This window comes from Salminus brasiliensis, chromosome 23 (genome assembly GCF_030463535.1).
Source record: "Salminus brasiliensis chromosome 23, fSalBra1.hap2, whole genome shotgun sequence".
Classification (NCBI taxonomy): domain Eukaryota; kingdom Metazoa; phylum Chordata; class Actinopteri; order Characiformes; family Bryconidae; genus Salminus; species Salminus brasiliensis.
This window is the reverse complement of record NC_132900.1, coordinates 27,269,642-27,283,459: the sequence shown is the minus strand read 5'-3', so window position 1 is coordinate 27,283,459 and position 13,818 is coordinate 27,269,642. Positions and strand designations below refer to the sequence as shown.

The 13,818-nt window shown below is 44.5% G+C and overlaps 1 protein-coding gene across 1 annotated transcript; it reads right to left on the bottom strand.

Annotated features, from left to right (window-relative positions):
• Nucleotides 1–2,409: 2,409 nt before the first annotated feature.
• c23h5orf22 (chromosome 23 C5orf22 homolog) lies at nucleotides 2,410–13,493 on the bottom strand. The gene is made up of 9 exons (XM_072669384.1): nucleotides 13,307–13,493; nucleotides 12,193–12,338; nucleotides 9,269–9,418; nucleotides 8,367–8,802; nucleotides 8,087–8,149; nucleotides 5,357–5,478; nucleotides 5,162–5,228; nucleotides 4,624–4,763; nucleotides 2,410–2,905 (listed from the first exon to the last, which is right to left on the bottom strand). Exons 1-9 carry the CDS (start codon nucleotides 13,373–13,375, stop codon nucleotides 2,758–2,760), a joined length of 1,341 nt encoding a protein of 446 aa, XP_072525485.1. The 5' UTR covers nucleotides 13,376–13,493; the 3' UTR covers nucleotides 2,410–2,757.
• Nucleotides 13,494–13,818: the final 325 nt, after the last annotated feature.

Genomic DNA, 13,818 nt, shown 5'->3' with positions numbered 1-13,818 from the left:
ATTTGATAATAAAGCGATCATGAAGTTGCTAGGCAACTGGACCGAACGTAACTTTCTTTAGATGGCTGTAACCATGGCCTTGGTTGGGTGTCATCAACTTGTACACAAGTGAAGACTGTGGGTTTATCCATCATGGCACGATTGAATTGAAAACAAGCGACAACCCCAGACACCTGCTGGCTTTCTCCCTTCCAGAGTCGATACACATCCAAACCCTGCTGAAAATTCTGCTGCTGAAACATGCCAGCGCCGATTCAGTACTGGCACAGGATTCCAACACGGTTGGTGGAGAACTGTAGGAAAGGCAAATTAAGAAAATTAAGCCCACAAACAGGATTCCTACCATTGCAAGCACTGCCTAGCTCCAAGGTGCAAAGTGTTGCTGGGAATGAAGAGCAAACCATGTAGAATCAATAAACCTTTCAGGCTTCAAAAACAGACAAGTGCTAAGCAAAGCACAGATGGGCCCAAGCACTGTCTATATTTTAACATATAGCATGGAGCACAGTCCTACACATGGTGAAATGCAACACAGAATTTTTCTTCATCTTCGCTTATTGTGGAAGAAACATTGTCTACCATTTCTGACGGCAATTGGATTTCAGAGATTACATGTGAACCATCTTATGCAGGTAGAGAAATGTACAACTGGGAGGTTTGCTCAACACGATGAATTTTTTTTTTACATGCCTCACAGACACCTTCATTACCAGTGAAATCAATGAGCAGTAGGCCTAAGGGCATTAGAGGAACTACTTCCAGTTTTCTCTGGAATTGCAATAATGGTGGAACATTTCCACGCTTATGGAACCTTCCCTATGTCCAATGGTAACTGATCCTAGTAAGCTCAATGGCAAAATACTCTAAAATAGTGTGGGCCCAGATATGTCATCCAATCCAATCCAGCCTAGCCCAGCCTAGCCCAGCCTAGCCCAGCCTAGCCCAGCATAGCCCAGCATAGCCCAGCATAGCCCAGCATAGCCCAGCATAGCCCAGCATAGCCCAGCTCAAAGCGCAAAGCTCAGCCCAGCATAGCCCAGCCCAAAGCCCAGCCTGAAGTGCAAAGCCCAGCCTAAATCCCAAAGCCCAGCCTAAATCCCAAAGCCCAGCCTAAATCCCAAAGCCCAGCCCAAAGCCCAGCCTAAATCCCAAAGCCCAGCCCAAAGCACAAAGCCCAGACCAGCGCAAAGCCCAGCCCAAAGCACAAAGCCCAGCCCAGCCCAAAGCTCAGCCCAGCATAGCCCAGCCTAAAGCGCAAAGCCCAGCCTAAAGCCCAAAGCCCAGCCCAAAGCCCAGCCTAAAGCGCTAAGCCAGCCCAAAGCGCAAAGCCCAACCCAAAGCACAAAGCCCAGTCCAAAGCCCAGCCCAAAGCCCAGTCTAAAGCCCAAAGCCCAGCCCAAAGTCCAGCCCAAAGCGCTAAGCCAGCCTAAAGCGCAAAGCCCAGCCCAAAGCGCAAAGTCCAACCCAAAGCGCAAAGCCCAACCCAAAGCGCAAAGCCCAGCCCAAAGCGCAAAGCCCAACCCAAAGCACAAAGCCCAGTCCAAAGCCCAGCCCAAAGCACAAAGCCCAGTCCAAAGCCCAGCCCAAAGCACAAAGCCCAGCCCAGCCCAAAGCACAAAGCCCAGCCCAGCCCAAAGCGCAAAGCTCAGCCCAGCATAGCCCAGCCCAAAGCCCAGCCTAAATCCCAAAGCCCAGTCCAAAGCCCAGCCTAAATCCCAAAGCCCAGCCCAAAGCACAAAGCCCAGACCAGCGCAAAGCCCAGCCCAAAGCACAAAGCCCAGCCCAGCCCAAAGCGCAAAGCTCAGCCCAGCATAGCCCAGCCTAAAGCGCAAAGCCCAGCCTAAAGCCCAAAGCCCAGCCTAAAGCCCAAAGCCCAGCCCAAAGCCCAGCCTAAAGCGCTAAGCCAGCCCAAAGCGCAAAGCCCAACCCAAAGCGCAAAGCCCAGTCCAAAGCCCAGTCCAAAGCACAAAGCCCAGCCCAGCCCAAAGCTCAAAGCTCAGCCCAGCATAGCCCAGCCCAAAGCCCAGCCTAAAGCGCAAAGCCCAGCCCAAAGCGCAAAGCCCAGTCCAAAGCGCAAAGCCCAGTCCAAAGCCCAGTCCAAAGCCCAGTCCAAAGCCCAGTCCAAAGCCCAGTCCAAAGCCCAGCTGTTTGACTAACCGCACTTAACCTACTATAAAATCGGTTGAGAGCACAAGGGACAAACTCATCATTCATTTTTAAGTGTAAGAATCTGAGCCACTTTCACAAGGGCCAGGTTGTGGTGGCTAGACAACTGGGAGCTTCAGAGCATCTCCAAAGCATCAGGCAGGTCTTGTGGGGAGTTGTGGGGACGTGGTCCAAGGAAACCGGTGACCGGTCAACAGGTTCAGAAACATAGTTTTAGTGGTTAATAAAAAACATGAGTCCGACTTTTACAAGAAAACAAATATTTAATAGACAGAATATACACACTCACGTTCTGGCACATTTTTTTGGACACAGATAAAGAACCATGTTCACATGTGAGAAATATTTTTCTTGGTTTGTTGGTTTGTTTGTGTTTTTAATCCATGCCCCTATCAGCATGACTCCCGTCTTACCCTAATAACCCATTCAGCAGCAGATATATGAACTCTAGCAGCTCCATTTACTTCAAACCACTCACTGAAATCCCCACCCCACTGCTCACTCACCTCCAGGGGGGCGGGGGGGGGGGGGGGGGGCTACTCTTATGAAAGTTGCCTAAAAATACGCTCTCACGCTATCAAACTCTCACACTCACGAGCACTCTGACATACTTTCCTTGGCAGCTGCTTCATACTCCTTATGAACGTCTAAAGAACCAAACAGGGTTTCAAGAATGTTCAGCGTGTCGCTCTGAATGGAGTCCACCTGTTCCGCAGGGCAGTACTCATCCAAACTGGATCTATGAGAAAGAGAGCGAGAGAGTGTGTGTGTGTGACAGTGAGAAAGAGAGCGCGAGAACACACAGCCTTTTGTAAGGTTTGACTCAAGCAGCGCTAATGGCGTCTGAGGCTGGTGATAAATAAGACCACCATCCATTTCCACCGCGGGGCTTTCAGGAGGAGACACTCTGTCAGGGTCTAAGGCAGCTGAGCAAGACGCACGCACATCATTAACCTAAAATGAGGCTCCGGTACTCAAAGCTAGATCCAGGCAAGCTGCTGAGAACTGTGGAAATGTGATACGCTGATGAAGAACTACAGATACAGGCATCGCCACAGGTGTCCCACCATGCTCAAAGTGATGCTCCTACCCGCAGAGTTTAGATCCAGTTAGGGTTGGGTGGCATCTACTGTTTTTATACTGTCGCACTGTCTCGAAGTATTAGCACGGTGTGCAGGGGTATTGCCGGGCGTTGTAAGCTGGCTTCTGTACCACCTCAACCTGCCTTATTTAAAAGCTGACAAATCAGGAGAGAGATGCAGGTTGGCATTAGCTTTGTTAGCATTAGCGTCTGCTCACCACAGGGCACATTCAAGTCTTGCTGCCAGAAAGGCCACTTATAAATATTGCTGTTAAGCTAACAAGACTTTCAGACCTCTTCAGATGAGGTATCTGATTTTCTGACCTATCTGATGAAGTAACTGCTTATGTAAAATTATGCATTATGCAAACGCAAACACGCCCAGTGAGAGTGGCGTGGGTTAAAGAGCTACCACTTATCGCCACTGTGGTCATGTTTGGAGCAAATATTCACTATTTTCAATATCAGCTTTCTCCTCCGTACTGGTCACCTGCAAGGTATGGCCACAGGAAACAGAAGGGAAACAAGGCTGTAGCATTGGTAAGGGCATAATGCCGTGCAAGATTCCCAGCTCCCAGCATTTCCACGAGACGTGCATCTACAGTACGTATGCCCGCTCGCTCAGAAGATGCCGCACTGCGACCCAACTACTGGCACGGCCGAAGCTAAGGCAGCTCTGTGGATCTGCAGATCTGGCAGTATCATCATCACTGCTTCTTTCAGATCTTGAAAAAGAATAAGCTGATAAGACTTTCTCTGAAGGCAACAACACAGCTAGTCTAGTCTGTAGAGAGGTATTTTCAATAGAACAGGACTCTCTGGAGCAGATCAACATGAACCAACTGAGACCATGCTGCCTAACGCCAGGTGTGGGCTAAAGGGGTGTAAAAGCCCCCCCAGCATTGAGCTGTGGAGCAGTGGAAGAACTGTGTTCTCCGGAATGATGGTTGGTGCTCTAGACAATACTTTTAGGATGAGTTGGGGAGTTGGGGATGAGGTGGGGGTGGTGATCATCCAACATCCTGACCTCACTGACGCTCCCCAATAAATCCCCAGTAGAGACAGTCACCCCAACAAAAGCAGGATGAACTCCTATTTAATACCCCTGGTTTTGGAAGAAACAATGACTGAGCAGGTGTCCCAAAACTTTTGTCTGTTTAGTGAGAGATATATACATATATATAATATACATAATAATATATATATATATATATATATTATTGGCTGGAACATGCAGAAGGTATTAAGGTTAATTGAGTTATAGAAAGCTAACTTTAGCATATAATGCCATTTGTAGAGCACAATTTCCATTAACATTTTGCAGACATGACAATTGGCCAAAGGTTTGCCCTTGGCTGTATGCAGTGGATTCCTACCTTGATATGGTGACTATAGTGGGTTTGGGCAAAGCCTTCAGCACAAGCTGCACAGCCAGCAGGAGCTGCCGGATCTCCTCTTCACTGCTAATGTGGTGTGGAAGCTCAGAATAATCACAGGTCAGCCCTGCCTGGTGCACCTACAGTAAAGAAATATTAGTGAGTCTACAGGAGCTGCGTGTGTACACTTTGCAAAAGTGGGTTTGCTGCTAGTGGGTTGTATATTCTATGAAGAGTTGATGATACTGTAAAAGTAATGCATTTTACTCATAGCTGCTGTTATAAGCCCCCCACAACCCCACAGCTCTAACACCAACTTATTAAAACAAACAAAAAAATAGAGTTTGACACTATTGGGAGTGTGAAATTTAATGTAAATATAATCAATTTTGTAAGCATGCGAGTAATCATGTGCACCTGCATAGAAATAATGACGTAACGTGATGTGAATGCGCTTGCAAACAGACTCTAATAACTTTACCCTTCTAGTAAGAGCCTAAAATAAATAAATAAATTAAAAAATGGAAGGTTTAGCTACCATTTCATAGTCTGGTGACTCGTTTCGCTCCTTCAGGCTTTGCACGAGCTTGGCCAGAGATTTCATCCTGCAAAGGCAAATTGGCATGTCGGCGTTACTGCCAATTCGTTTCCAAACCGGCTGTGTGTGAAGAAGCCTGTGGACACAGAGTTCTGGTAGATACGCAATCAGAAAGTGCACACAGGGAGCGTGTACCCAGGGTTTGCAGCCCAGCGGTCTATGGTGTTCTGCCCGTCGTCGTCCAGCAGGTCAGCAAAGGCGGCTTCTAGATCCTCCAGCTGCCGAGTGCGCCTCTCCACGCAGTCCGACAGCTCCTCCTAATAACAAGAGATGGAATCACAGACACGGTCATCTGTCAGGACCGGAGAGCAACAACAAGCTGGCGATGCACAGGAACACACACACACTTACAGACGTGCAAGAAAGCAACAAACAAACAAACAAACAAACAAACAAACAAATAAATATCCATGGACACCAAATGGTGCGGGTTAGAGCTGGGTGATGACCTCATTCGTCACCAAAAACATCACCACATTTATTCTATTGACAGCTGTGCTGGTAACTCACATAGTAGCTTTACCTGAAAATAGCAGCTCAGAAGTGGGTTGATGGTACACTGACTGTTTAGGGAGAATTGGGTGTTAACACTGCTGCCGCACCTTGAGGGGAGCTGTACGAAACCTCGTTCCAGAACGGCGGAACGCCGTGCATCAGTGGGGGATTTGTATTTACAACAGGGGAGTGAATTGAATTATTCTCCACAACTGTAGGGGGAGCCCAAAAGAAAAAATTCTGTTGCTCAATATTAATCCATTCATTTTGGACTCGCACAGGAGCGCCCTCTAGTGTCTGACAAACCTGGAAGACATTCTTAATTCTTTCTACAAGTCCTCTGGTGTTATGAAAAAAATTGGAGTTTCTTGCTACTGGGCTCCCCCTACAGTCGGGGAGTGTAACTCGTGCTTTGAGGCACCATTAAAGGACACTATAAAGTACTATAGGGTACTAAAGGGTTCTATGCACGTGCATTTCTGGACAAGCCAAAAGATACAGAACATAAAGTGAAGGCTGAGTAGCCTTGATAGAAACACTATTCTCCCTATTACAGGTCAGTAGAGCACCAACATGAAATTCTGCCTAGGACAAAACCTCTAACATATACTTCATAAGAACAAGCATGTACATGCCAGTGTGACGGGGTGGTGTGATCAGGGAGAAGGTGTTACTGTTAATATTACTGTTGTGCAAAAACAAATTTTACACTCAGGTAAAGTTTGTTAATTAAACTGGGAAAACCATTACAGCATATGCACTATATTGACATAAGTATTGGGACGTGCCTGCTTGTTCATTGTTTATTCTGAATTAAGGGTTTTCCTGCTTTTGTTGGAGTGACTGTCTCTTCTACTGTCCCGGGAAGAAGGCTTTCTATTAGATTTTGGAGGAGCATTGCTGTGAAGATCTGATTGCATTCAGCGACAAGAGCGTTAGTAAGACCCTGATGTTGGATGGTCACCACCCCACCTCACCCCCCAAAATGCCTCTCTACAGTGACTAGACAAGCTGTGTGTGGGTGTAACGTAAAGTAGCTGAATGCATTTATTAGAAGGGGTGTCCACAAACATTTGGACATACATTGTAGGTATAATGTTAAGTGCAAGACATCGTAAAATGCTTCACTTTTTGAGTGTATGGTATTCATCCATCATGGACAAACAGATACAAGCAGGTTCCAGTCATTTGTTGGTGTTTATGTAGCATGATTATTAAATGAAATTCAGAAGGCTACTCTTATTACTGAGTATGATATATATTCTATTATGATATTTGTTGAATTGTGTGGGTTCCTTCCTTCTATAATACAATACCCACATGAATACCAACAGATCCCCCTCTTGTAAAGAATCTTCAGCCTGATAAATGGAGCTTTACAAGCTGCGGAAGCTCTGTGTGTAATTCAAGCTGAAAACTCATCACTAAGCTTATTCAATAAGAGCATGAAGGTTCGTGAATCAATACCTTGTTCAACTGAGCAATCGATTTTAATCAAACAATTATAAGAACCAGGCACACAAGCACTGCTGCTATTGATTCTTCTTATTTACCAAAGCACTTATTTACTGTATGTCCTTTTTCTGTTTGTCTATATGCCTTCAGTGGTGGTAAAGAGGCAGGGAAGCCAGGGCCAAGGCTTCTCCACTACCTGGACCCCGCCCTGACGTTGCGCAACTGGTGCTGGTTAAGGCATTGCGCTCCTGTGCAGGGCTCAATGTAGCTCTGACAGGGAAGTGACACAAAGTGCATTTTCAAAGCCTAGGCTGCACCCAAGGTAGGGAGGGTCCTCGGTAGGACTGTCCGATGAAGACTCCGTCTTAGTAGCCTATTGGTCACACAAATGAAACAGTCTAACCGTCTAACCCTCCTGGGTAGTATGTGCGCAGAGAACTGGGCATATATCAGGATATACTTCTATGACATAGCGGCCGAGAAATGCCACCCACCTGGGCTGCGGCCTAGGCTGAGACTCAGAGGGGTAAAACCCTACCGGATTCAGTTGAAAGTTCCCTTTTAGCCATGCTTTGAGTTTTGTTTTGGTGCTGGTGATGGACACAGTGTAAATAAAGGTCCCTTTGGGGTTTCACTGAACCTATGTGTGTCTGTTGCCTGTGCTGAGCCAATTACCGGGTCGCCATGGACTAGACCCTTCCCCAGGGACGTGTCACTAGTCCTACTTCCCTAATCCAGGATTTTTTTGTCATCAATATTCCAATTGTTTTTGCCTATATCATTCAGCTCTGTGCAATATGCTGACCAAAAAGATCCTTCATCATGTCACTCCTGGCTTTGAAGTTGCTCTTAAAGGCAAGCATTCATGATTACTCCCTGGTTAATAATATCTATTTGATTAAAAGCTTCCATTACCTCGTCCGCATCCTCTTCTGGCCTCTTGAAACTGTACAATTCCTGCAGGATCGAGTACTCTTCCTGTAGAGAGGACAGACCAAAATAACCCAGGGGTTACTCACAATATTGAAGAGCACATAGTCACAAATATATATATAATTTTATTCGAAAAATAATATGTTCTAAGAAAAGACTAAACAGGTCATGTTCAAAGACATTTATCACAGCAATGTCAAGAAAATGGCCTTTCCTGGAATGAGGAATTTCGTTTCCAGAAAGCGAGAGGCCTATTAATTACCTGAGTGTAAAGATCCTTGAAGGGATTTTTACAGGAGAAGAAATCCAGGTCAATGTCAAGGATGTAGGCATCATTCTGCTCAATTAAACCCAACAAGCCGCTGCATACAACTGCTGCAGCAGAGCCCTCCGCAGGCTGCGTCTGGGCGTCTGCGCTGTGGCTGTCTCCCGATGTGCTGCTGCCATCTGGTGGCTGAGGTGTGCACGTGGAAGGCTCGTTCCTCCGGGGCTGATGATCCAGCTCGGTATCTACCTCACTGTCAGAACCTATCTTAGGTTTCTTCACGGCACTGCAGTCGTTCTGACTCTGGCTGCTGGGAGATGTGTCCACTGGATCCACCTGCACGACTCTTAAGTGCAAGGGCTTGGAGTCCTCCAGCTGGTCAGCGGGAACGTAGAGGGCGTCGCTCAGAAAATAATCATCAGATGAAGTGACTCTGAAGAAGAGGGGGATAATAATTAATAATACATATAAATATATTTTATATATAATAATAATATCTATATATAACAAAGAAACCTTTATGCGTTATATGGACAAAAGTATTTGGACACCTGCTCATTTATAGTTTCTTCCAAAATAAAGGGTAGTAAAAGGTCTCTGCTGTTCAGGGAAGGTTTTCTACTAGCATTGCTGTGGGAATTTGATTGATGCATTCCAGAGAGCTCCACTGCTCCACAGCTACCTCTCTAGCCCATGCCGTGCATTAGGCGGAAGGTGCCAAAAGGTTCATGTTTATTTATCTGCTGAGTCCTATTCTATTGGCAGTACTTCTCTACAGGGACTAGACAAGCTATATGTGTGTGTGCATTTGCACATCTGTGTCAGCAATGGGCTGAATGCATTCATTAGCAAGGGTGTCCACAAACATTTGGACATACAGCAATGCAGCTGCTCCTCACCTGATGGTGCCTGTTGACTTGTCTCTTCCGACACACATATTATGCTCGCCCTCTTTGATCTGCTGAGCCCAGTACGGATGCAGCCATGCCACGTGGGACACGTGTCCAGCGTAGACCATCGGCATGATCCAGTTCTCGATGCTCAGTTCGCTGGAGGATAAAGAAAAAAAAAAGAAAAGAAAAGAAATGCCTTTTTTTTCAGCCTAGGGTGGATGTCAAGTGAGTCAACAGTGGTCAGTTGAGTGAGGTATCACTCCATTTCACGTCAGCATCCTGTCACACATGCTGGAGCCACTGCATAGGGCTGGAGCAGCAGGATATAGCCTAGAAAAAAATATAAAATAAAATCACTGCTGCTGAGAGATACCCTGCAATGTAAAACCCAACAGTGAGCCCTTTATGAAATTTGAATTACTGCCTTATTAATTACATTATGCATGTACTGGGTCAACAGATACAGGTCTATTCGTTTTGCAGATGTCTGTCTGATATGGTCAGTACTGCAGAACGAATCTCACAATGAACAAATACAAGGATTAACATATGTAATATTGCGCAGCTCTAATTGAGAGTGTAAATGATGATGTGGAATTAGCTGCATCAGCCTTTTTTGATGGACATTATATTATATTGTAGAAAGAGGCAAAGATTTATATATAATCATATACTCATATAGGGGCTTTAATGTGGAAGAAAATCTGGAAATTGACATCTGACATCACTCTGTACATTCTGACACGAAGTCCTCTGACAGGCTGTGACAGCTTTCTCACTTCAGGAGACGCAAGATGGAATGTCCAGAGTGGAAAAGTTCCTGATGCCATGTATGACACTGACACTGACACACACACACACACACACACACACACACACACACACACACTGCAATCTGTCCTTCTCCACCAACCTCTGCAATGAGATATATATATATCTCCAACTGCATATTAGGCAAGTGTTCTTAATGTTTTGGCTCATATATACAGTTAAGGTCAAAATTATTAGTCCCCCTCATGAAATCAAACAAAATCATCCTCCTTCCAATGACATGGGCCATAGTCTTGAGTCTTTATAGGTTGTGTGCGTCCACAAGAACATTTGACAACATCTGCATGAGGTCAAATGGTCATTTTTATTATATTTTTTAAAAAAGGAAATGGTCAAAATGATGGTCAAGCCCTCTGACAACTAACAGTCAATAGTGTCGCCTTTCTGATTAAAAGCTGAACAACAACCACCTCTTCTGGTATTTTCTAGCTAAGTCAGCACATGTCTCCTGAGGGACTTTAGCCCATTCTTTCTCTGCAAATTGTTCAATTGTTCATCATGCAAATCGCTTGGTCTCCGAGTATGAGCCCGAACCTTGAGCTCCCTCCGCAGATTCTCAATAAGACTGAGATCAGGGCTCTGAGAGGGCCACTCCAGAACCTTGATTTTGGTGTCTTTCAAAAAACGTTTTTGACGGTCATTGTCTTGTTGCAGGACCCAGCGACAACCTAACCCTTGACCCTTGGCAGCTAGGGTCGTGATGTTATTCTGCAATGTAAAACCCAACGGAGAGCCCTTTATGAAATTTGACAGATTTTAGGAATTACTGCCTTATTAATTAGATTATGTATGTACTGGGTCAACAGATACAGGTCTATTCGTTTTGCAGATGTCTGTCTGATATGGTCAGTACTGCAGACGACCTAACCCTTGACCCTTGGCAGCTAGGGTCGTGATGTTATTCTTCTAAATATCCACATAATCCTCTGTTTTCATGGTCCCATGCACCCGAACAAGGTTTCCTGTCCCTGAAGCAGCAAAACCAGCATGCTTCAGTGTGGGGACAGTAATTGGGGTCCAGGGTTGAAGGCCTCGCCCTTCCTACGCAAACAAAAGCAGCGTCCATACACCCAAACAGCTCAAGTTTGGTTTCTTTAGACCAAAGGACAGACTTTAGACCAAAACTCAGCCTTACGTTTCAGACTGTCTCTGGAAAAGTTCAGTCGCCGCTGTAGGAGCAACCTGGTGACCACACAGTCCACCATGATGAAGAGCCCTCACAACAGCCTAGCGTGAAACATCAAGTCCAGAGGAAGACAGTTCAGCAGTTCCCGATTCTTGCTGACATCTCTGATTATTTTTCAGCTGCAAAGTGATGCTAGCTCTGCTAAGGTCCAGTGCTAACTGATTGCTCAGTTGTGTTTCCACAAACCCAGTTAATTTGCTTTGAAAGCACAAAATCACATGGGGGCTAATCTCAGTGACCATCTCAGGTTTCACCAGATTTTTCATAAAGAAATATTATTTATATCCTATATTTATTTTACATTCCAAAGTGATTTACTATATGCAATTTTATGAATATTGCAAACATTGGCCAGTATTTTAGGGGAATATTCAAAAGTTCCTATGGGGTTAATAATTTGTGTGTGTATATATATTGTATTATATATCGTATATAGATCATATTATATATATATATATGAGCCAAAACATTACGATCACCTGCCTAATATGCTAACAGTCATCTGTGTGCGAGTTGCTGATAGTGGACAGGAGTTAGCATGGGCAGTCTGACTGGTCTCCAGCTCTGCAGAGGGGGCTCTGCTCTGTGTTGTGAGGTATTCCTCTCGCAACCATTATTAAACGTGTCTGAGACTTTCTGTTGGTTCTTCCCTGCCCGGCAGTTTTCATTTGCCCCTCCTCGGACGACTGTCCACTTGCCCAGAATGACCTCCCGGAAACGCTCCACCACAACAACCCCAGATATTAGGTCCTGGCAAAGACAACTTTCCCCCTTAGGTCCTCAAAGTTATTCAGGCCTTCAGTGAATAACCCGGACGTTATCCACTTCATTCGAGCGTTACTGTTTTTGGCTCCTCTGAGAAGATATATGTGACAGAGAAAGTGATGCTGTAAATAAGTTGCTAACCCTTTACCTGAACAGCGCCTCTTTGTCGAACACTGTGTTGGCTGGCATGTTGACCGGAATCAGGAGGTCCGGGTGGGAATCCAAGTGAACCATTTTAACACCACTCAGGGGAACATGGCGAGAGGCGATGGCCCGGTAGATGTGGGGCACAACCTGCAGGGGAGTTGATATACGGCACGATCAGAGACCAGTAATGCTTTCATTATTCATTTCATTCATTGAATTTGAGGCCAAACTGGATTTTATCTGCCTTTTAACGCGATAACATCTGCTGTTCTGGGAAAGCTTTTTTCTAGATGTAGAATCTCTGCTGTGAAGTTTTGATTGCATTCAGCCATGACAGCAGTGGTGAGGCCAGGTTTGGATTCTGGATGATTAGTTCTGGCACAATCCAAAAGTACTGAAGGGTCCTCCTTTACTGCAGTGAATGCATGTAACTAGACTGGCCTAATGCTGGAGTGCTTTATACCCCTGTATCCAGCGTTAGGCAGCTATTAATAAGATTATACAAGGTGTATGTATATATAACTGAACACCTGTGTTAACTATGGATGCACCTTAAAGTTGTTTTACAATGGAGATACAAGTCTAATACCATTAAGTAATGAAGGTTTGTCATCACAGTTAGGTGTTTTTTTTTTTTTATTAAATATTTTATTATATTTTATATAAATCTTGTTATATAAAGCCCTGTTACGTGTTACTATATTTGAGGTATTATTAAATTTAGTAAAATGTATTACATTTATTATTATTTTTTTTCCATTAACTACATTTTAGGCCAATATTAAATTTAAAAATATATATTTTTTAATGGGTTTTAAGGGATAAACACAGGTGCAAATATTTTTGGTGCATAATTATTTTTTAAGAGACCGGAATGTATTTCAGACGTTTAGGTTTGATCATTTTAATGTTCCATGTCATGCTGTTTAGATCAGTGCTGTCCACACTCGCTTCAATAACTGATATAACACTACATTACTATTATTATCCGATTATTGATAATTAATTGTTACTAATTATGCAAAGCTTGAGTACTAAACTCAAACTGTGGTGAGGCTTTCTTTTAGCCAAGCCAAGTTAGCTTAGCATAGCCAGTGCTAGCTAAGAGGACTCACTTCGTGGTGGTCTTCCACAATCCACACGGGCAGTTTGGAGTACGTCCGTTTCACTGGTGCTGTTTTCATTTCGGCGGCTTTTGTAAAAACTGTGTTTGTCTTTTAAGCGCAGTCTGTCAAAAAGACATCGCTGCGATGAGCTAGCAAGCTAGCTGCTAACAACAACAGAGGGAAGAGTATCAGTGAAACACCGTGTAGCACTGTTTAAACACCGGGCGGGAACAGCGCTGGGAGTGAGGCTGCTAATCAGAAGAGTGGAGAAGCAGACTGCAGATGTTACTGTAGTGAAATAATGACCACAGAGGAAGGAAAGTAGCTCAATAACATGAATGTAATTTTATATATATATATATATATATATATGTTTTATATATACCTATACAAACACACTCTGCACCCTGCACTTACTTACTGGACCTCCTATGCTATTTTGTAAATGTGTGTTCTGTTTTTTTTTTTTTTACTACTAATATCCCCCCTCACCTTTACACCTGGGTAATGTGATGTGACAA